This window comes from Lonchura striata, chromosome 3, assembly GCF_046129695.1.
Source record: "Lonchura striata isolate bLonStr1 chromosome 3, bLonStr1.mat, whole genome shotgun sequence".
In the NCBI taxonomy this organism is placed as follows: Eukaryota; Metazoa; Chordata; class Aves; order Passeriformes; family Estrildidae; genus Lonchura; species Lonchura striata.
In genome coordinates this window covers 95,516,827-95,540,009 of record NC_134605.1, presented here as the reverse complement: position 1 = coordinate 95,540,009, position 23,183 = coordinate 95,516,827, and the positions used below count along the sequence as shown (strand labels likewise).

The following is a 23,183-nucleotide window of genomic DNA, read 5'->3' as shown; positions in this document are numbered from 1 at the left end:
TATCTTCTGCTTTGCTAGGGGAAAAAAAAAAAAGGTTGACAGCTTTAAAGCTTTCTGAAGAAATCAGTATCTGGCAAGGAACCAAACTTTTCCAGTATTAATATTTTGGTTATAGTACTTGTGAAAAGCAACTAATTTTTAAAGGACCTAGGAGCACTATATTGATGAGTAAAGTTAACTATGATGGGAAAGCAGTTAACAGCCGTTAACAGCAGTGACAGTTACCAATATTAAAGTATTCATAAATTAAATTCAGTGTGATCTTATCAAGAGGCCTTTTTTGTATCAGTTTTCTTTATTTATTCCTTATCATAGCAGTTTTTTCTAACAGTTATAATTGCTTCTAAACTATAATAACATGGTGGAATTATAAATACTGTTAAAAACATCATTTTGAAGCATTTTAAATCTTATTCAAAATAAGGAAAAAAAACAAAGAAAATCCAAAGCGAAAATTAATTATTGTTTTAAAAGGACACATTTTGTTAAATCAATCCCAACTAAAACACAGCTGACCGACTGTGAGAATTTCTACTTGGTGTCCTTTCAATGTGGGAACCTGTGAACCCAGGTACCAGAAACTCCCAGAAAGTTACAAACTTATTTCTAGTTAGTGCTACTTTGATGTAAAGATAATCACAGTTTTTCAAAGGCCACAGATATATATATACATATATACACATGCATATATATATAGATACATATATATATATATATATACATATATATATATGTATGCATATATATATACATACAAACACACACACACATATACGTATATACCCTAAGTGTTAGCTTGGTCTACTGTGGAGCTAAATATCCCATCCTTAACATCTACCCTTGTTGTCTTGGGTCAATTTTCTGCCAGAAAATCCCATTATAGCTTATCCTGAAGAATCTGATCCTCAGGAAGATTTACAATTTAACCAGGTGCCTTCAAGTTTGGATACTTCCTGATACTGTTGTGGTATAGCCAGTCTTTCAGTCCTAAAACATCTGTGGATTTTCTTGTTTTCTGTGGTGGATGTTTTTTGGTATTTCCTATGGAGAGAGTAGTGCAGCCTCCTTTCCCTCACTACAATGAAACCTGAGAGCTTTTGTTTCCCACATCTCTTCTTAACTCAAAGTGATGAACTCAGTCCATTTTTGCCAGTTTTCCACAATAAAGAGTTGGAATTTCTCTGCCTTCATCTCCTTTCCGTGTCATTCTGCCACAGTGATTTCCATATTCTTGGTGATCTTCTGCTCTTCCTCTTAACTTCCTTTCACTCATCTCCCTGTTCCTAGAGGTGTCACCCTGGCAGTGTTCACATAGAAAAGTGAACTTCTCTGAAGCTCTCTGGGTTAGCCATGATTCTTCTTGAAAAACAACTCCATGCAGTACAGTGTTTTCATGATAGCATGGATATCCTTACCTCATACTTCTAGGAAAACTCTTCTGTATTGATATATTATCTATTATTTATTTCTACTCATGTGATTTTACTGCAATTTCCTCAGCAAGAGATGTGAAGAAGAGGCATCCTCCCAGAAATGGAGAAACTTCTGTTGTCTTTAGTCTGATGAATATAAAAAAAAAAAAAAATACTGGAAAAGAGTAGTATTTTCCTCCTTGCTGTAGTCATCTGGTTAAAAATAGGCCATTTCAAATATAAATTTTAAATGCAGAGACAAAAATTATTAGGATATATTAGTAAAACACCACAGTAACATTTCCTTGTTTAGATAGGTGACCATATTATTCTTGGACATTGACCAGTTCCTGTGCCATCTTAAACCTTGATAGCTCTGCCAATATACAGTCACTTTATGTACTTAAACCAGTTATTCCTGCAGAAGTCTGGTAACCTACTGGAGTGAATTCTCCACTTCCTCCATCCTGTGTTTTCCACTTGAGGTTTTTTCTGATGTTCCTGGATGTGCATTTGTTTTTCATCCGCAAAGAAGTATTATCCCTTGCCTTGCCTTCCATTTCCCATCTTCCCCTTCCCTCTTCCCATTGAGATTACATCTGTCCTCCTCTAAGAATGCAGCAAGACTGAGAACCATTATATAGTTTTTACTCAGTTTTATCTTAGAAAATTACTCTTTGTTGCAAAAGAAGTAATCATTTCCATTCCTATTATCACCTTTTTACTCTTATTGTTTATGTCTTTTTTTCTACATGGAAACTTAATAGAAGTTGTCATTACAGTTTTTCTTGAATACTAAGGTTGTTGAACCTAGTAAGTAATCTTGTGTTAAGTTGAAATACTCCTTTGATGCTACGTATGTATCCTTTGAATCTGCAGACACTTTTTGAAATTCCTTGATACTTTAGCTAATGTTTGTGTAGGAAATGTGATTGCAAGGACCAGATGTAATGTATTTGGAAAAATGCTAAAAAGTGCTTGAGTGAGCCATTTGTAAATTATAGTGTTTTATTAATTTATCTGCAATGTTGTGGTAAAAAAAATGAACAAACTGTAGTTTTTGATGGATATGTTCTTAAATTGCAAGTTAGTGTGCTAGTATAATTTAATTTATTAAAACAAAACCAAGGAACATAGATCCCCAATTATTAGTTCACCTATAAGGAATAATCTTTCCCATTTTGCTCAACAATCCTTGGGCCAAGTGAAATTAGGAATCTTATGTGGTTTCAGTGGGTTTTTTTTGCATTTTTGTTTCCTGTATTTATTGCAGATTTCCACTTGGATACCTTATCTTTGATGGCAGCATGCATGCCTGGCCAGAACAGAACACCTTGGGCTCTGTTCCTGCACTTCTCAATACTCAAATGGGCACTGTAGGTTATACCTAGCATTTCCAACCTCATGTTGTGTGGTGTTATGATAATGTCCTTTTGTATAGAAACCCATCATCTGCAGCAACCTCATCTCTGTAGTCGCAATAAGTTTTACATATGGAAGTGGCTGGGCTTTTTCTCCGTTAGAATAACTCATTCAGACTCTGGTAAGGTTGAGTCATTCCATTTTTCTCACTTAAGTTTGTCAACTTTTGTCTCTGAAATGGAAAACACTTGAGTTTTGTTTGCATAAGACCCTTCATCATTGTTTTCATTACTCAGAGGTAGTCTTAAAAGCATGTACTGAAAACCTCCTTAAAAGCCATCTGCATATCAGTATCTCTGATGCTGTGAAATGTTCCATGCAGGCACTCAATTGTTTGCATGAAGCACCTTGCAGAATCAGGGCCTTAGTAAGTTGTCAACACTATGAAATGCTCTGAAATGAGAGGCTTCCTTTGCATAGTGGAATCTACAACAGCCAAACAGTTCACAGCCTGTTTCTTTATGTGCTTAATTATTCAAAACAAAAGAGAACAGTAGCTTGTATTTTTTTTTTACTGTTTGGATTTGAACCAGTATTTAAAACCATTTGCTAGTCAGGTATTACCAAAATAGTCTCAATTCAGATGAATGGTCACTGAATTAGAGCAATTTTTTCAAAGCAACCTCTATGACTTTAAGAGTCTTCGTTTTTAGAAAGAATGTAAGTGGTGGGCATCCACATCCCTGCAACTTCTATATGCCTGAATTTGAAATTGGAATTTGGTGTCTGCAATGATAACTTAGGCAGTTTTGAAGATACATTCCTTAGTTCCTAGATCTTCACTGATCACCAAATATTTCAGTGTGAATGTTTGTTTGATGGTTTATTTTAATTTTTGAAACTTTTCTCTTGTCAGTCATTCTAGTGCCATACTGTGCAGTTTCTAAGCAACTATTCTGAGAGGAGCACTTAATTTTGATTAATTATAAATGAATTTGTTTAGCTGTGTTAATATGCCCAGTGAATCTCTCTAAGGCCTTCTTGTCTTGGAGTTTTTCCATTTGTACAGTTGCCTCTGTCTTCCTTGGATTTGGTCATACTACTTTGTCATTGAACTTGTCCTGCATAATTAATCTCATTCAGCCTGGCATTTGCTTGTAATCAATTCAAGGGTCTTTTCTATGGCACAATTGGGTAATTGTGCAGACTCCCATTGTGGTGTTGATCATTTTTGCTTCAAGTCAACAAATCATAACCAATTGATCATTCCATCCAGATCTGCAAAGATCTGCAACATGATGCTGTGGTATATCCCAAGTGCTGAGGCGATCCCTATGGGAAGTTGCATAAACTATACAGTTGCTAAAAGGGGAGTTAAAAATGCAGTGTTTTGCACTTTCTGTGTTTGGTCAGACTTGCCAAAATCCTTTAATATCAATATCCCAGAATAAAAGTAATTTTGTCACTTGAAGTCCTAAACATGATTGTCCAGATCCTCAGTTGGTGTAAATTAGCATAGCTCAGCTGCCTTTGGAAGAGTTACGCTAAGATACAACAGTGATGATCTGGGCAGATGCCCTCAGCTACTCTCTTGGGTTAGCATTCATGTTTGATTGCCTTATTTTTTGAATATTGCCTTAAATTTTTTGAAGTTACAGAATTCCTTGCATTATTTGGTTTCTTAAACTGGCCAGTTGCTAACTTGATTATGTGATGTCTATATCTGCACAGTAACATATGATTTTGCCATGCAGTTAAATTCATCCCTTTACTTTTATCTCAGTGATACTGGGACTTTATGTGGCACACATTTTTTGCAGCACTGTAGTATCTATATCAATGTTTTATATCTCTAAAATATCCCATATCCCTCATAAACACCTCATCTTTTACAATATTTTTGTATTCCCAGTAAGTGGAATTTACATTTGCTCATCTGCATGTAAAAACTGGTCTTCTATCCTAACACACACAGAATTTCCACTGCTTCAAAGTCTGTTGATTTCTCTCCTTCCACAGATAACACTATGCTCTTTCAGCATGGCCTCAGTTGTATGAAACCACCTTAAATTTTGAGGAGTACTTTACCACTGGCCATCATTGATTATTTTTGTATGCTTGACTGTGCTTGCACTGTACTGTTTCAACAGTAGTTGATTTCTGTAATAAGGAGGCAGAGGACTATGTACATTACTATCATTAGGTATTATTTTTTGGACTGTGGAAAACAAATGAAAAAAGACAGATCCTTCAGAAAATAAATCTGAATAAATTATATTTAAGATTTAGTTTCCAGAGTTGTAAGATTGACATAGTTTAATTCAAATAATGAGCTGTAAAGTAGTCAGTCAGAGTGATATTTAAAATGCCTTCTTCAGGCTTCAGAGTTAACAGTACACCAAGATGAACAGAACCTAGTTTCCAAATTTTCAGACTGCAAATTAATGGGAACATCATTATGAAAGCATATGATCAGTTAAAAGAGCTGTAATTTATTCAGAAGAGATTAAATGCCCAAGTATTTTTCTTCTATATTAAATAGGAAAATAATCAAAACATACAGATGCAGTTTATAAGAAAACCAAGTCATAGACTTATTTTCTTTTTTACAGGTAGAAAACTATTTCTTCTAAGCCAGTCTGACACTTTTCTTGAATACATGGTGCACATCAAAAGTATTCTAAAGAAGAATTACAAAATCACAACTTTCTGCTTTTACCAGTAAAACTTAGGGGTTTTTTGTTTACTTGTAGACACTGACGATATCTAAAAGAAATAAAATGACCCTGCTTTAAATGCAATCTATTGAATGCTGAATTCAGAGCTTAATAGGCAATAAACATTTGTTTTTGACTCTATGATTGGAATCCCTATTTTAGTAATGAATCACACATGATGTCAGAAAATTCCTAAAGAATAAAAAAAATCTTAATTATTTCTTAAAAATATTGTTATTTTTTTCTTTTAAATCCCAGAGTTATTATTTAATGGGGAGTGAATTCAGTAACTGCTGCGCATTTCTCAAATAAGTTTTAATTTAAAAGCTGTAAATGTTGGTTATGCTAGACACTGCAGAGAAAAATGGGTTTGTTCCCCATGAATAAGAGTTATAAAAAAAGTAGAGGAAAAAACTCCAGAGGAATCATAAAAATTTATATGAAAATAACTGAATAATTTTTAAAAATGATAGATCATGGGTTTCTCCTCAAGGCTTCTCCAGGAACGATTGTAGGTGGTGGTTTGTTTTCCTCTGATGCACTAATCAAGCAACATCTGTCAGGAAAGCGTAAGTATTTTCTATAAGTATAGGTATCATGAAGGAGGGGCAAGGGCCTTGCTTTTGAATAACACCAAATACAACTTTTGTGGCTTGAGTGTGAAGAAAGAATTAAATTATTAAGAAATTTTTTCTTTACTTTTTTAAAACAAATAAAGTTTTTCCTCAACACTCCCAGTCACAGAAAAAAGTCCTTCAATGGTTCTAATTTTTTACTGAGACCTAATCTGAAATATTTTTAAATGACAGAATCATAGAAACATAGAAAGGTTTGGGTTGGAATGGACTTTAAAAATCATCCAGTTCCAGCCCCTCTGCCATGGGCAGGGGCATCTTCCACTAGACCAGGTTACACAACACCATCCAACCTTGTCTTATATACCTCCAGGTATGGGGCATCCACTGCATCCCTGGGCAACTGTGTCAATAGAACACCTCCCACTATCTTTAGCAGGCTTCAGATCCAAGATTATGTTCTGCAACTTTGAAAAGCTTTTTCCCTAAGTAGCATGTTTTTCATGGAGTGAGAACAATATTATGAGGTCAAATTCCACGTAGAATTTGCACTTCTTCCAGTTGACAAAACCAGTTTCAGGCTGATGCTGTCATAGACAGGGTCCTATCATTATTTGTTTATAAAGAAAATAGTATTTTTAAAGTTTAATTATTCAAGTATTGGTAAGGACGTTCTTAATTTTTGTTGGAATTCTATTTGATACAATAAACCCCCGTTAATTAAAAATTATTGATATTCAATGCAAAATTTTCTGCAAATTTAGTCTGCAAAACTCCAGAATACTATGTTTATTAATAATTTAACTGACTTTAATTTCATTTTTACAAATTTTTGTGTTAACTCTACTGAAGCCAGAGTAAATGCTGCTGATTCACAAATAGTAATACATAAACACATCAGGACCACATACCTCAAATTTTTGCAAAATTCTTGTGAGTGTTAATGTATCACAGACCAGATGTGTTTATATCTTCATATAAGGTCTTGCATAATCAAGAACATTCTCAAAAATATTTTTATTCCATCTTAAAATTCAAAAGGAAGTGGGATTATCTTAAAGGTTAAGAAAAACTTCTTTTTATCTGTTCATGTCAATGAAGATACTTCCATTCAAAGGTAAAGTAAATGCAATGAATAAGATACTTATCCAAGGGGTGATTTTTCTTACAAACTCCTCTCACCATGGAAAGGGGGAATTGGCTGTTTTTAAAGATACTGCCAATGGATTACATTCTGTGCAAGGGATACAGTTGACAACTATAAGTACTGGGAAATGGCAATCTGTGGGAGACATTTCTGTAAGATGTAGTTTGCTGGGTAACTTATTCCACAGTTGATCTTCCTGTAATCCTGTATTCATCTTGAAATTAGTGGTTTTCCTGTGTCTGAATGGGTGGTGAGTGGAATTATACCTATCTCTACTTCATGCAAGAAGTAGGTTTCTTAAAATATATTTTGGCAGTTTGACTAGAAGATGTAAATATTCACTCTGATAATAGAAAGTTATGGGTCTTCGTCGTCAGCCTAGAAAAAGAAAAGTATTAATCAAAGTTTAGACAAGGTCTGTATCAACACAAACCAAGTCAGCTAGAAATCAGAGTAAAGAGCATTAAATACATGCACAGGGTTATTTGACTATAAGAACCTAAAACAGGAGTGGTTTTGGAAAAAAGTTTATTGCTTTGAAAAATTCAGAGGGAAACCTTCTTGTCAAAGTCATTAAAGGCAAAGTTAGCATCTCACTGAGAGCTGCTTTTCTACCTCTGCAGTGCATGGGAACTGTGAGCCCTGATTACAACAGAGCCCGAGCACTGCATGCAGACACACGGGGCCATTTGTGCCTGGCTGGAACCTCCAACACAGCCCTTTGTCCCTGGCTGGAACCTCCAACCTCTCTGTGCTGTGCAGCTGCTTGGGAAACTACTCCTGCAGCTCTCAGACTGCAAACCTGATGTGGCTCTTTCATGAGATGTTTGCAGTATAAACCGAACTCGCACTGCCTTGTTCTATGAGAGTTGCAGAAGTGGGAATTGTACAGAAGCATGGACTTTCTGCCTATGTTAACTTTGAGAAGTAAAGAGGGCCAAAGCAAGAAAAGACATGAGACCATATCCCATGACAGTGAAAAGCACAATTTATTCTCAGTTGTTCTACTTAATGATACCTTGGAACATTCATATGAAGCTGGAATTATTACTGAAGTGCTGTTCAATACAGTCTCAGATTCCAACAGAAAAATTAAGAGTTTAGCTTGAAACAGTTCTAAGGGTCTTACCAGTTTCCTCCCCTCACTGAAGGGCTACCTCCTTTGTTCTCATAATGTGCAAACTGCCTCATCCGCTCTGACAGGTTAGGGTGAAATGACACCAATTTCAGGTTTCTGTACTAAAAGCTCTGTTGTTTCTTTTACTGCTACCCAGACAGCTGCAGCATCCTTTCAGGGGGAACAGGAAACTCCGAAGCAGAGGCAGATGGATGTCCAAAGTAGAAGCTGAGAGTATTATCTCGGGTATACAGTCTCTCTCACTGATCAGGATGTTTGTCGTGATCCACTTCATCTACCTCACTGACAATTTTTGAGCATTCATTAATTCTGCGAGCTGGACTTCAAAATCATCACTTTCAATTGTTGAGAAGAACACATACAAATGCAAAGAAATACCCAAATATTTTGAATATATAAAACTATATGATAAATTTGCTGATGGTTGAAATTTGAACTATGCAGAAGAGACTGGAATCAAGGAAAAATGATAGTGTGTGATGTTTCTGGAATAGTCTCTAACTAAGGGCTGCATCTGTACTGCCAATAGGAGGCCAAACAGTATTCTCTCTGATACAGCTTTTACAATGCATTACAAAATTATAAAATCATGTAGCTAGGGGTATCCAAATGTTAGCTACTCTAAGCTCCTGCTTAGAACAAGTTGGAATAGGTTGCCTTGTCCAGTCAAGTTATGAGTTTTGCCAAGGTTACAGGTCCCACAAGTATTCCAGTGTTTGACCAGACTGATGCTTGGCTACTTTTTTTTCATTTATAATAAATTTACTTTCACATGCTGAATTTTATCCCCTTATTGGGGATAAAATTCAGCTATGCAGCTCTGAGAAAATTTCTGTTATGCTTTCACCACACCAACCAGTTAGGTATTTGCAGACAGCAGCAAAATTCCCTTGCACTTTTCATAAGAATGAGCAAACTAACTTCCTCAGTCTTGGATATCAAGTCCTTCAGGCCCAAAACCATCTGGCAATGTCTTGTAGTAGTGCAAATCTGCACCTTAATGTTTGTGGTTCTGAGAGTGCTGGGAAGAAAATTGTACCTTCCTAGGTGTTAGTTCATTACATCTGTTTTGTCTGTCCTGTGTCTACCAGCTTGAGGCAGTAGGATGGAATTCTTGTAGGAATGGCATAACTGTGGTAATGCCCAAGTGTCCTCCTTGCAGACGGGTTCATAACTAGACTCTCACTAGGGATTTTTCCCTTCAGTATGAATTAAATATGCTTACTGCATGTCTGAGGTAAGTTAGCACTCAGTGTGGACCATGAGTCTTAAGTCAGCCACATGAAAAATTAGAGCAAGTCTGAGAGGGTTTCAAGAACCAGTATCAAGTCACACAGAAAATCAGTAACAAAACTGGGTTTCCCTTAGCTGCACTGTTCATTAGCCTTCGTACTAGACTAGACTGCCTCTCGCAGTCTGATACAATTCACACTCAGTATTTTCATATTTCTTCACTTAGGCTTCTGACAAATGTTTTTAGGCCTAGAGGGGAAAAGCTGCTTGTTTTCATGAAATGAAAACTGGAGTATTTTGCTCACTTGCTGTAGATTCTTCAGTCCAACATAGAAAGTAGTATCTCTGCTTTATCTGTCTGGGAAAGCGAAACTCATGAGTTATCCAAGTGTTAGCCTGTCCCTGTCACTGGATGACAGATATTCCCAGAGAGAAACACAGACATGCAGAAACCATGTAAGAGTCCATCTAGTGTAAGGAACTTCATGCTACAATAGCACTTCTCAAGTACTAATGAGCACAATGCAGTGACTGCATGTGGAGCAAAAGAACTCTCAACCTTAAAATGCAATTAGTCACCTAAACATTTAACACCAAACTATTATTTTTACCTTAGTTTTCCGAATGTGCACTGAAAATCATCTTTTTAATTGGTCTTTTGAAACAGGAAAAAAGCTGTTAATAGTGAAGAAAATTCCAGCCCATTACATTTTTTGTCACTTGGCTTATTTTAATGGACTTGGAATTTTTTTGCAAACATCTTAGCCCTCGTGCTGCCCAGGATATATTCTCAGAGAACTCACAGATTTTTACAGTCTTATCGATTTGTGGCTTTGCCATAATGCTAGGCTAAGAGAACTCACATTAGAGACAGGACTCTTGCTTCTTTCTGTATTATATAGGTCTAGAAGTATTTTGTTAGCTTGGTCTTTCATACTTAAATACACCATTTTTGAAGAAGGACATACAAATTGGACTTTCTCCGTGCTCTTTTTCTTTCCATCCTTCCCACTCAGCCTTTTTTCCCCCATACATTTGATCCAGCTCTCTCCTTTCTTGTGATCTTGTAGAATCCTTCTCTTTGTTGTTTGTGCATGTGCAAGTTGAACATGAAACAGAAAAATAGAATAGATAAAGAATGGCTAGGGTTGGCTTGTGCCCAATCTCCTACCAACAGCTTCAGTGGATTGTTAAGGCCACTGACTACATGAAATCTGGTAATCTTTTTTCCTCTGCTTGTAGCAGTACTAATCTGATAGCTTGACTCAGAATCCCTTGCTGTGATGCTGACCTTTTTGAGTATTCCAGATGCATAGATTTTGAAGTCATTCCAAACCTCTGGGAAACTCATAGGAAGTGACAGCTTCAAGGTCATACTGCAGTACCCATCAGACCCTTTGTTAATTGCTTCACGTAGGACAAGATATACAAGGCAGAGCAGAGCAGAGCATGGGAGAAGCAGCAACATAGAGATGAAAATTAAATAATTACTGTATTGATAATTTTAAGGTGTTGAAGGTAACCAGCAGGTTGCTGACTATTAATGTACATTTCTTATCGGGCAAAAATTAAAAAAAACTAGTTTAAAGAGTGAATTTTCTAAGTATTCAACATTCAGCCTAGTTTCAATTTAATTTTGGGCTAAAACTCCAAACTTTATCATAAACAGAAAAGTTAAGGCTGGTTATTCGAGCTTTTGAAGACACCTTTTAAGGTGAAAAATACCAAATGTTATACCTGTGTTACTGCCTTCAAGTGCTTCACTTTGACCCATTGTCACATGCAGGGAGCTATAGAAATCATGTCACTGGCTATTCTGCAAACCTGGACCAGTCTTTCTGTACAGTGACTGAATGGCAGATATTATTGAGAGGCTTAGTGGTTCCCATATTAATAGACTAGCCAGGAATAGGACATTCTTCTTAAGAGACAAATGTGTCCACATAAATTTACTGAAATAAGCCCACGTGGGTTTTTGATTAATGGTTGTTTTTGGGGTTTTTTGAGCACAGGCTTGCAGCAATGCTATTAGGAGACAAGAGAATCTGCATGGCTTTGTTCCAGTTGTAGGGCATGTTCTCTTAAGGCTATCTTCTCCTGCATTTTTCTCTGTGCCTCCATCATTTTAAGTTATTCCTTCACATACAAATGAAGCTTTTTTCCAAAGGCTGAGCTATTTGGAAATGAACATTTGAATTTGCATATTTTGGAACTGATTCATCCCTGGTGCCAGGAAGTGCTCTCTGATGCAGGGAGGGGATCTGCAGCTGCCTGGTGCTGCTTCCAAGGCAGGCGATGCTGGCAGGAGAGAAAGCGTGGGCAAAATGCCCGAGGGGGAACTGATTCACAGCTTCCCTCTGGCAGCTTCTGGGCACAGAGCACCCCCTGGGTAGTGCACAGAAGTTATTTCACATAAGGCACATACCCTGCCTTTGGCAACTGGCATGTTAAGGGGCTATGTGCTGATGCGGGAACAGTGGGCAGCACATCATGGCACTTGCTGCTGGGAAGCTGGGAAGTCCTGACTGGTAGCAAAAGAGGCAGCATGCAGAGGTGGTAATGGAAGGCACAGAAATACTTTTTCTAAAGCAATATAATTAATTTAAACTCATTGTGTGTATCTGTGCATTGGAGTGCATAGCAATATTTTATGTGACAGCATGATGCATTTTAGGCTGCTTATAGGAAAAAGGATTTCAGTGTAATTAAAAAACATATCATGTTCTTTCTCACCCCCACATGGTTCAAAAAAATGCAGGAATGCAATACAGATAATAGCAGCAGCTAAGGACAGGAAAAATAGTATATGCAGAAAACCAGGGAATTATCTAAATTGTAGCTGAGGCGAGGAGTACACAGTTAGCATGCCCCAGTTCAGAACCATTCAATTGCTGGGGATTTCTAGAGGCAAAGACAAAAAGACAGAGCAATCTCTCTGTAGAGATAAAAGAGACTGAAGTTACTCCGTGAAGCCTCTGAGCCAAAATTATTTTAGTCTCATGCCTGGACTAGCTCCATAGGGCTGGCATTGTTCCTTCATGGATAGAAACACTGTACAGTGAAAATGGCAACAAGAAATCTTTCCATTCTACACTTCTTTCCAATCTCCAATCTGTACTTCTCCCAATGTCTTCTGAGAGGGCTCAGTAATGCCCCACCAGGAAGGATCCTTGTCAGGGTCTCCCTTCTCTCCTGCCCAGTCCCACTGAAACTGCATTGGATCCAATACCAGAAAAACCCTGACAAGATTAAAAAGATAATTTTTTTGTTTAATTCACCCATTTTCCCTTCCACACAATTTTTTGGTTTTGCTGGCTCTTGTCATTTCCTGAAATCATCTTCCTTTATATCTGCTGTGGGTTTAGCATTTAAATTTCCCTGTTACCTCCAGTGAGACCTGTTATATCAGTAGCATTCTGCTAAATGAGAAATGCTAGCAGTATTTTACATGTGAAAAGTGATATTTAGCACTTTTGCTAAAACTAAATTTCTGTGCTTAAATACTCCTTCTAGCTAGAACAAATAGAAGGAAATAATTAACATCTGAATCTAAATTTAACTTCCTTATTTTTTTTTTTTTTGATTACAATGCATCTTTATGAAACTTTGATATTTATAGAGGTCTGACTTTACACAGTCATTACAGATACATTTGTGAGGATTGGAACATAAGTTTAGCCTTGAACATTAAACCAGAGATGTAAAATCCTCTGAAATATTCGTTATCTGCATGACTGTCCCATAGAGTTTATGTTGCCTCTTGAACCAATTCAAATGAACTTAAATAAGCTCTGAATGCAATTTCCAATAGTGCCCAGTGTTAGCCTGGTTCTGCTCCTTTTGAAGCCAGTGATAAAGCTCACAAGGACTTTAGTAAAAATAAAAGAGGTCAAGATACTTAAAATGACTCATTGAGTCTTGACAGCCAATAAATTCTGTATTAAGGTCTCACACACAGCACTTTCTCCTCTGACACAAGGGCAGAATGTGTACCCAGTCATTTCAGCAATGTGAGAGGACCACAAGGAATGCAGACAGCAAAAATGATAAAATCAGCTGGGAGAACAGAGCAGGAGGACAACAATGGTGATGAAAGAAAAGATGATGGGAAAAAAGAGGAAGGAGAAAAGAAGAAACAAACATCAACTTTAAGGTTATTAAAGATCATGAAAGGAAGAAGGGTGATGGAGAAACAGAGATTGAAGGCATCAGCCAAAGGGAATAGAGAAAAAAATAAGCAAAAGGGAGAGAGAGAAAATGTTAAAGAGGCAAAAAGAGACAAGAAGAAAATTATTTGGAAAATCAGGGAGTAGAATGCAGCACAGAAGTGCTGGAGAGGAACATGGATGGAAAGCAAACCATGGAGCAAAAGCAAATGGAGATTCTTCCTTCACTGCAGGAAGAGGATAGCAGATTGAAAACAGGATGAAAGGCACCAGGACAGAAAAGGGAAGGAGTGAAATAGAGAGAAGTATATAGATATAGCACCTTTCTGAGGAAAATTAAGGGAAAATAAATCTATCCTAACAAAACTGTTTTTCATTGCAAATTCATAGATAGATTTTGTATGTAGAAGGTTTTCGTCTAGACATCAAAGGAAAGTATGATCACCTGAGTTCAAAAATCAAATGCTATGGTAAAAAAAGGAAAACAAAAGACAACAGGATTAAAATGGAAAAGATCTGTGTTCCTGCTGGAATTAGAACAGATAGCCACTTTTCTGTGTCATCATAAGGAAGAGAATCAGCAGCATTCCCAGTACACATATTTAATTAGAACTTGACAATCTACCAAAATACCTGGGACTGAAAATAACATTTATACAATTTACATATCCAGATTGCTTTCACAGAGCTGGCTAGAACAGTAATGACTGGAGGCATTGCTCTGACTACTCAGAAGAGTAAAGACAAAATGAGTTGCTGCTATCTGTCCAGGTCCAGCTAAAGAGGTGGTTTTATAACAAGAGCCACAAACTGACTCATACCAGCACACCTGTGGCCAGAAATCTGTACTGAGGACCACAGAGCTCTTCTCATGTTCTTGTTTCTCACCCTGGAGTACTCCCTGCAGATTAGTGGTGGCTGGCATAGGATGGAACTGGAGAAAAGTTTGTTCTCTCTTTTGGCCTCTTAGCTAGTTGAAAAACAGGACTTGTTTGTCAAGAGCTTCAAACCTGTGGTTTTTTGACAAGCCCTCAAATTCATAAAGAATTAGACACTCAATAAACATACTATATCCACAGAAAATCCAATTTTTAATTTGACAGAGCATCTTTTCATCTCTTCCCTTTCATACTCTCTCCTTTTTTTCTCTTCTCACATATGCAATTCAGGGAACTGCAAACACAATTTCTTTACAATTTTACTTTTGTAACCTTTTGTTTTGGGACTTTCTCACTAGAAAAAAAAACAAACCACTAAACCACAGTCATTTGTTATGAATCTATATGTAGTTTCAGAAGACATACAGCTTTTTAGCTGCAAACAGAACAGTGAATAAGAATCTATAATTCTAGCATATTTTCCACTTCTGTGTAAAGTAATTTAGACTCTTTATTGTCCAATTTTCTTCTGCCAAATCTTTCCCTTTTCTATAGCAGCATTGTGAGATTTTATCCAGTAACGTTTTTAAAATACTCTCAGATCTTCAGGCAAAAAAACAGAAATGTGAGTATTATTGTGTCTGTCTTCCAGCCTCCCAAGCTATGAATTCCATTCCTGGTGATTCAGTGAAACAAAACAGAATCTCAAATAGATGGAAACCACCAGACAATAAAAAATTCTACATTCTGGTATGAAAAAAATCCCACAGGAAACAATTATACTTTTCTAGCCTTTCTGAATCTTCAATAGAAAATCACACTTCTACTATAGAGATTGGCAGCATGGTCAAAATAAAACTATGGGAAAGATAAAATTTTCTATTAATCCCAGTCCTTTTGCAGTGTGGAACATTATGGACGGCCATTCTGAATTTTTGCACAATTTCCTGATTTATTCCCCTGTTCAATTCAATGTGATTTTTCTTTTGCTAGCTACATCTGCTTTAAATAGTTAATTAGTGATTTATAGGATATTCTCTCTGATAGACTGTATTATTGGCACTTTTGTTCACAAGGGAAGATTGGATGTGCAACATACTAGGTACTAAATATTGTGAACTAAACAGTAAAGGTAATGTCAGTCTGTTGTGCTGAGACATCAGTTTACTAATGATGGGTCATGAAAGGTATTTTGTAGGAACTCATTGCAATTGGCCAGTGTGAGTGAAGTGGATGGTTTAATTCTTTTCCATGGGAACTGCACAACCTCAGCACAAAAATAAAAATGTTGAAATAGTTTTTTATGTATTTGTTTTATCCCTATGCTTCGGATCTAATTTATGTTTTAAAATAATTTCAAAAAGTAAGTCAACCAAAGTCATACACAGGAATGAGGATAAAACTATTGCAGTTTTGTCTTTGCACTTTATATAAAATCCTATTTACTCTCATACTAGTAAAGCTGTAAATCTAAGTATGTATACTACATGTAAGCTTATCTTGCTCCTGTAGAACTAGATAAAATCCTACAAATATATGTTTGATTATGGGTCTTATTTGTAGTGCCCTATGCTGGTGAGAGCTGGGGGGGTCTTGTGAGCTGAGGTTTCAACAAGACTTTTAGCCACTGGCATTTGGAAAAAAACCCTCCCAGAACTCTTCTGGGCATTGCATCTATTTCCTCCCCAGTCCCAGGAACCTCCCTGAGTTCTTTATGCTGCCAGAAGTTTGTTTTAATTGCTGCACACCTTCAATCTTTCCACAGCGAAGAATCAGTAGCAGGGCTTAAGTGTATCCTTCTCAATTTACCTTTCAACCTTTTTTCTCCTGCTATTGAATCTAAGCCAAATACTGAATCCAGGTGCCACAGCTGTTGCTGTTCTGCTGCCTGCCCTACTTCCTGCTTCTCCTTATTTTCCCAAAAATGCTTATATGGGATGATCTGTGAAATGAATGAGACATCAAGGCACTGCTAAATGCATTCCCCTTCCCTGACAAGCCTTTTCTTTTACTGGATGCCCTGAATTTGTAGTCAAGTGTTAGTATTCTATGTCCTGAGCTTCACTCTTCACAGAGTCAGTTCCTATTATCACCTCCCTCATTATAGTACTAAGCTATTTCCTGCACTACAATAAGCTATTATGTAAATTCCACAAATAAGTTTCTGATCCTGCCAAATCAGATTTACTTTAAGTAAGCAAGAAAAACTGCACCTCTCTTTTGCATATACTCTTATAGTCATTCTCAAAGGGTTTCACATCAGCTACCTCTTACAAGCAGGGTATACATTTTTCTGTCATTGTTTATACATATGATTAAGTGATATGTGTATAGGTAGCAAATGACAGCAAAGTAGTAAGGTATATGCAAGTCCTACATATGCTCATATTGGAAAATACAGACTCCCAATTCCAGTAGCACAAGAATTTGGGATTGTCCCCTTATCTAATCTATTTGGGATAGCAAGTAAACATTGTAATAACTTCCTCATTGTAACAGACTGCTGCACGTTTGCATCGTGTGTATCACACTGTTAAAAGCATTTCTCATAGAATGGAAACAGCAGAAGTAATAAATGTTCCAGAGTTTTAAAATTTTCTTACCAACTGCACTAAACTCTCATTTCATCTATTATATTAAGGTAAATATAAACTTATGAGATTTGAAAACAAATATTATAGTGTCAAAATCAAAATTTGAAAGATCATTCTGAAATCCTTGCCAACGTAAAGATCTCATCTGGTTTAATCAAAAGTGCATTTTTAAACTGATATGAAATGAGAAAAGTCATTTCTGAAAACACACAATTCAATTTACAGCAGTATGATTTCTTCTTTAGCTTCTGTTCTTATTTTTTTTTAATGATGGAGATAAGCTAATTCTTAAATTGTGTGAAACTGTCCAAATGGTTGAGGTGCAGTGGTATTATGGTCTGGGCTCTCAAGGTCTGTCTGACCCCGGCTGCCGTAGGTGTCCCGGATAGCGATGTCCCGCTAAGCACAGCCTGTCCAGGTGTCCCAGGCAGGCTCCCAGCCACGGGCAGTCTTAGCAAGCAGCTCAGCTCTTAAGTGAGATCAGCTCTTTGGTGAATTCAGCTCTCCAGTGATTTCAGCTCTTTGCTTGCTCAGTGCCTTGGCAGATGCTGGGAGAGAGAGGAGAAGGCTGTGTGAGGTTCCACAGCGGTGTCTTTATTGGCAGCTCCTGTGACGGGTTTCAGTGACAGCTCTTCTGCCAAACTGGGCAGAAATGGGGGTTTATATAGTATGTGGGTTTTGGGAAACAATAGTAAGGGTTGAGGTAAATATGACTTATGGTCTTACAGAGAGATAACGAGGGTCTGAGGCAGAAGAGGGGCTACTTTGTCCAGCCATCATGACTGGGCATTTCTGAGGCCTTGCAGGGTGTCTGGCTGCTACACAGTGGTCTTATTTTAAGATCGATGGATGGGATATACTGGTGCTTCTTATAAATCCTTTCTGCGAAGACACTATTAATCATGTTGACTGTAACAAAAATCTTGGAAAAGATGAGAAAAAAAACATTGTTCATTTTGCTAATAGCTTATCCTCAAAAGGATAGAAAGTCTGGAGAGGAAGACGGTAGCTTCAAATCATGGGCTCAATAAAGAAGAAATCCTTGTAGTATCCCAGACTGCAGAGTCCCATGGCTGTGGGTTCTCCTTTTTTGATTTAAATGCCATGAACATGTAGAGCCAAAATGTAGTCAATTCCTTTAATTAATTCTTATCCTCATATCTTATGATTCAGCATCTTAGAGGCTTTAGTCAGGTTTCAGTCATGCAGCTAGTCTTGATGGAAATAGGCATTGGAGACCACTGAACATGAAAAAAAACCAAGACACATGAAGAAGAGTTGACTCTGTAGATCTCAAAACATATGAGATCTAAAAATCAAATAATGATTTGTCTAAAAATAAATAATGAGAACATATATATATATATAGATATAGGGTATTTAAATTATAAGATCCTTCATATTAGATGTCCTGGTCACTTATTTTTAAAACAATAAACCAAAGTTTATTCTAGCCATGTGCAGCCAGAACAAAGAATAAAGGGTAAAAGGCATACAGAATTATGACTTCTTTATCAAGGATTGTAGTTTTTCTTAACTGGTATCAGAAGGATCTATGCAGAAATTATGGACTTTATCTTTCTATAAGCAGAAAGATTGATGTGTGATGTCAGCATGTGTGTTGGTCTTGGATAACCATGTTAATACACCTTTCATGCAAGACCACAGGACCGTATTTGGTCTTGTGCAAAGATAAAGCAAGAGAGAAGGAGAATTATCACTAAACATGTTTAGATTTCTTGTCCAAAGTTCACAGCTTGTTTGGGGTGGAGAAGAGATACTTTAGTGTTGTAGGAAACCCCACAAGTTTTACCAGCTCACATCTGAGAACTTCTACCATATTTTTGATGTTTTCTATATAATAACTGAACTGGTCCTGATAAAGATTATATGGGAACTTCATTAAATACATTCCAGTTTAATTTATGTCTTCCAAGGTAGAAATAATCATGTTTGAAGTTTGGCCCTGCTGAGCTCCTCTGAGGTAGGTAATGCCTACTAGCTTAAAACAGCTGAAATTCAGCTTAATGGAACGTGACAACTCCATAGCACTGACCTCTGGCTTGCCTAATTACTGATTTTAAAAAATGTTCAAGTATCTGTAGAAGCCTTAAGAAACAAAAGCTTACCAGTATGGACTAACTTTGAGGAAAGCACACGTTAACTAAAGGGTGAAAGCCAAAGTCTGCATGAACTCCTAAATCAAATAGTGGAAAAATTCAATGTTATGGAAATCTGATGTTTTAGAATGCAACATCTGAATTTGTAAGCAAGCTTTTTTGAATTTGAATGCTTTCTCCAAATGAAGCTTTAAATAGCATGCTAAAATTCAAAACTCAGGCTCAAGAAAAGTGACTTTTTGGAATTCATGTAGCATTTGTCTATTCAGTAAAATGCATATAAATTAATTCTTTGTCTTTTCTGTGATTTAGTATAGCACTTCAAACACCAGCTAATGATTTTACTTAGCATTATAATGTAGCTTTTTCTGTGATGATCGCAATCATTTTTGCAATGTAGAAAAATCCATCCATTTTCTTTGATGGCTCTAATGTCATTCAACTATTAGAAATTCCACTGAGGGCTATACCATTTCTGTCTGGTGCTTAGCTTGGTGTTTGGCACTGTTTGGGTGGGTTACCATCTCTCTGCAAGAGGCCAGCAGTACTTCCCTGTCTTAGGCATTTCCTTTGCTTCATAGACAGGTGAAGGGGTCTCTTAATGGTGCAACCTCATGATACTGTGCAGTGGGATTACAGCAATAGCTCCAGTGGAAAAGAAAATTACTCACTGCAATGTTAGCCACTACCTTAGCATACACCATGGGGATAGTTAATTTGCTGTCAACCCTACTCATTCCTGGTGGTGTAGGGATGTTGGATTGATGGGAAATCTCCACTAATCTGCCAGTACTTGAGATACCCAGGAAGCATTGGAGTGGGCAACTGAGAAGTAGCAAGCAAAATCATTCTATGAATGAAAAACTATGTTTGTTCCTGGTGTAGAATTAAGCTCAGGTTTAGCAATGGGTAGGGCTTCAAAGGCTGGCACCTGAGGAAACAAGTATGAGCCAATTAATATTTTTAAATGGGCAGTTATATCTTTCCTGTCAGTAACTGCTGGGTGTCTCTTCCATTATTATTCTAGGTGTCCCACTCCTGGGTGTGATGGCTCTGGGCATATAACTGGAAATTATGCTTCTCATCGAAGGTATGTAAAGACAAGGTTTTGTTATTTAAATCAAATAACTGTAGGGCTAGAAGGTGCCTCAACTGACCTAACTTCACTCTCTGAATACTGAAGTAGGATTGAGGATTGAATGCTGCACATACATATATTGGTCTAATTCACATCAACAACTAATGAATAACATTTCTCAGCTTCAGGATGACTCACTACCCAAATAGGTAGGAATATTTTTGCTAATATCTAGCAAAATCTTTATATAAAATAAATTCAGTTTCTCTGCCTTCTCTAGCAGCCTGAGGGAGCAATTCAACATTAATGTTTCTGTTGCTTTACATTCAGAACAACTTAACTCTCCACAGTTTGGACTGAAATCCTACTCCAGCATCTTTTTCCCATAAGTTGTATTTCCTGAATGTTCATGTCAGTCTCTTCCAGACTCACTCCATATTCCTTGAAATGCAGAATTGGATCCTGTTCTTTACCACCTCTCCCAGATTAAGCGTTATCAGCTTTTATCAGAGGGGGAAAGTACCTCTTTCATCTAACATGCACCAGTCTTGTTAGTACATTTCAGAAAACGTTTGGCTTGTACTTAAATTGCAACACTTTGTACTACATCAAGCCAGAAGAATGGAAAAAGAAATTTGTGGATGAAAGCTGTCTTAACTATAACTTCACCAAGGGTCAAAGAATGCTTCTCATTCACTAATTAGGATATTGATCAATTACACTGTAGAGGTAATGATACAAATGCTGTGCAATTAGCAATTCCCCTGCGGTTATTTGAGAACTAAATCAGTAGAGGAGAGCTGTGCCATATTTCATAAACATCTATCCACTGTTTAATCAAAGAATAATAGTGAATAATAGTGTAGTCTACCTCTCTTGTGTTAGTAAAGACTCTTTACTCCCACACAGACTAATACTGTTGAGTCTGGATATATGCTTTCTTCACCAAGTCCCTGTAGTTTTACAATTGGCTATGACTAGTTCCCAGTTTAAATGTTAACACAAGTTCCCAGTTTAAATGTTTTCCCACTGAAAGCAGCAAAGAGTTCAAAGTCAAAACATAAATAAAATAAGATATTTGAGCATGCCATATTTTATGTGCTGTGAAAATGAAAGATCAAAATATCGATTTCTGTAATGCAGGAATTGTTAAAACATCAAAAGTACAAATAACATTATAAAGGAGAAGACACTTACATGATGCAAATTTGATCACACTTTCAGAGGAATTTGAGGTCAAATTTAGAACTCATTTTAACTATATGTAAATTTATTAGCTACCATTGCACCAACATTATGCTTGTTATAACTCTACCCCAACTTCGGGGAAGCTATTTATGTGTTTGATCATCTATTTAACTAGAAGCAGGTGGGAGAGTGAAGATGCAGAAGAATAAGTGTTACTAACAAGAAACCTAAAAGCTGGCAAGGTTGTCAGGGGAGAATCACTGAATGTTGATTCATTTTTTAAACCTTTTCTTTGTATGTCATCTCCTGACCACTAAAGCACTGGAGTATGAGCTGAATGGTGTTACCTACTTTTGTCTGGAAATTCTTACATTCTTGTATTTTTGCAGATGACTACAAGTTTTCATTTGATTGTGCAGCATAATCAAGTGCATATAAAGATATAAAAAATATGTTCTACAAAACAAACATATCTGGAATTTGCTCAGTCCATTGGGATTTAACACATGCAGTCTTTTGAAATGCCACCATGTCTATATTAGCCACATAACTCCGTAATTTTTCTTCCAAAAAGACCTCTGGCAACCCCATGTCTTCAGCTGCCTGCAGGCACAGAAGCACTGACATGTAGTCAGTGAAGTAACACTTTCTTTGCTTAAATCCACAGATGTCCTCAGGAGACCTGTCACATTTACACAGAGCCAGCCTTACCCTGCTCAGATCATGATATCTGTCAAGGCCATTTCTGAGGTGGGAAGGCTGGCAAAATGAATGTTTTCGAAGGGCAGCAAACCAGTAGCCTAAATCTGGAGCTGTTAAGCATGGAAGAACCCACAGCACGTTGTCAGTTGGGCTTTCTAATTCCCAGACTGAAAATTAGCATTTAGCTCTGCCTGCATCCGAGTTAGCATTTCTGTTTGTATTTGACACCATCAGTTCCAACCCTCTCAGTTTCAGAAGGAAAGAAATTACTTCTCTCCTAAATGGCTGCTGAGGTTATCATTGGTATTTAAAATGGCTGCTCAACAGCAAGCATACGTGAGGCAGATTTAACTCTGCTATAACTCTGCAGTTTGTCACAGCCCTTCAATTTATGCAGGAAGTTACAGCATTGTGCACTGCTGTTGAATTTCCCTATTTGTCTTTTGTCTTCATATATAAGGAATTAAAGTCATAGAAAAATGAAGTAATATGCTTATCTTGTAATAGCTTTGGTTGTTACAGAATTAAAAAATTAAAGCAAAGGCTTGACATACGTTTTCTTGATGGATCCATTGTCAGAGGAAAAGTAAAATAATCACAGCCTCAGAAACTGTCCGTTGGAAATGTTCATTGAGAGGACCTGAAAGGTCTTAGAATTTTCTAATAAATAGAAATAGAATAGAAAGTTGTTTTAGAGAGATGATGCACCAAAATACCAGTGAGTAGGTGATAATTAAATTGACTTAATTTGTAGAAAGTTTTAAATCATTAGTCAAGGCAGAAATTCTTTGTTCAGATTTTGTTATGAAAATATAATCTACAAGCATACCCATCTGTATACCTACAGATGCTTTAGACTAGTACTGCTTTCTG

At 36.9% G+C, this 23,183-nt stretch overlaps 1 protein-coding gene across 19 annotated transcripts in view; it reads left to right on the top strand.

Moving 5' to 3' along the window:
• MYT1L (myelin transcription factor 1 like) overlaps positions 1 to 23,183 on the top strand; it is a 305,006-nt gene that overhangs the window by 253,999 nt on the left and 27,824 nt on the right. For all 19 annotated transcript variants that reach the window (XM_077782400.1, XM_021551206.3, XM_021551208.3 and 16 more), the window contains one exon: positions 20,370 to 20,432. In XM_077782400.1, the coding sequence (XP_077638526.1) occupies positions 20,370 to 20,432 (63 nt within the window). The remainder of the gene's footprint in view (positions 1 to 20,369; positions 20,433 to 23,183) is intronic.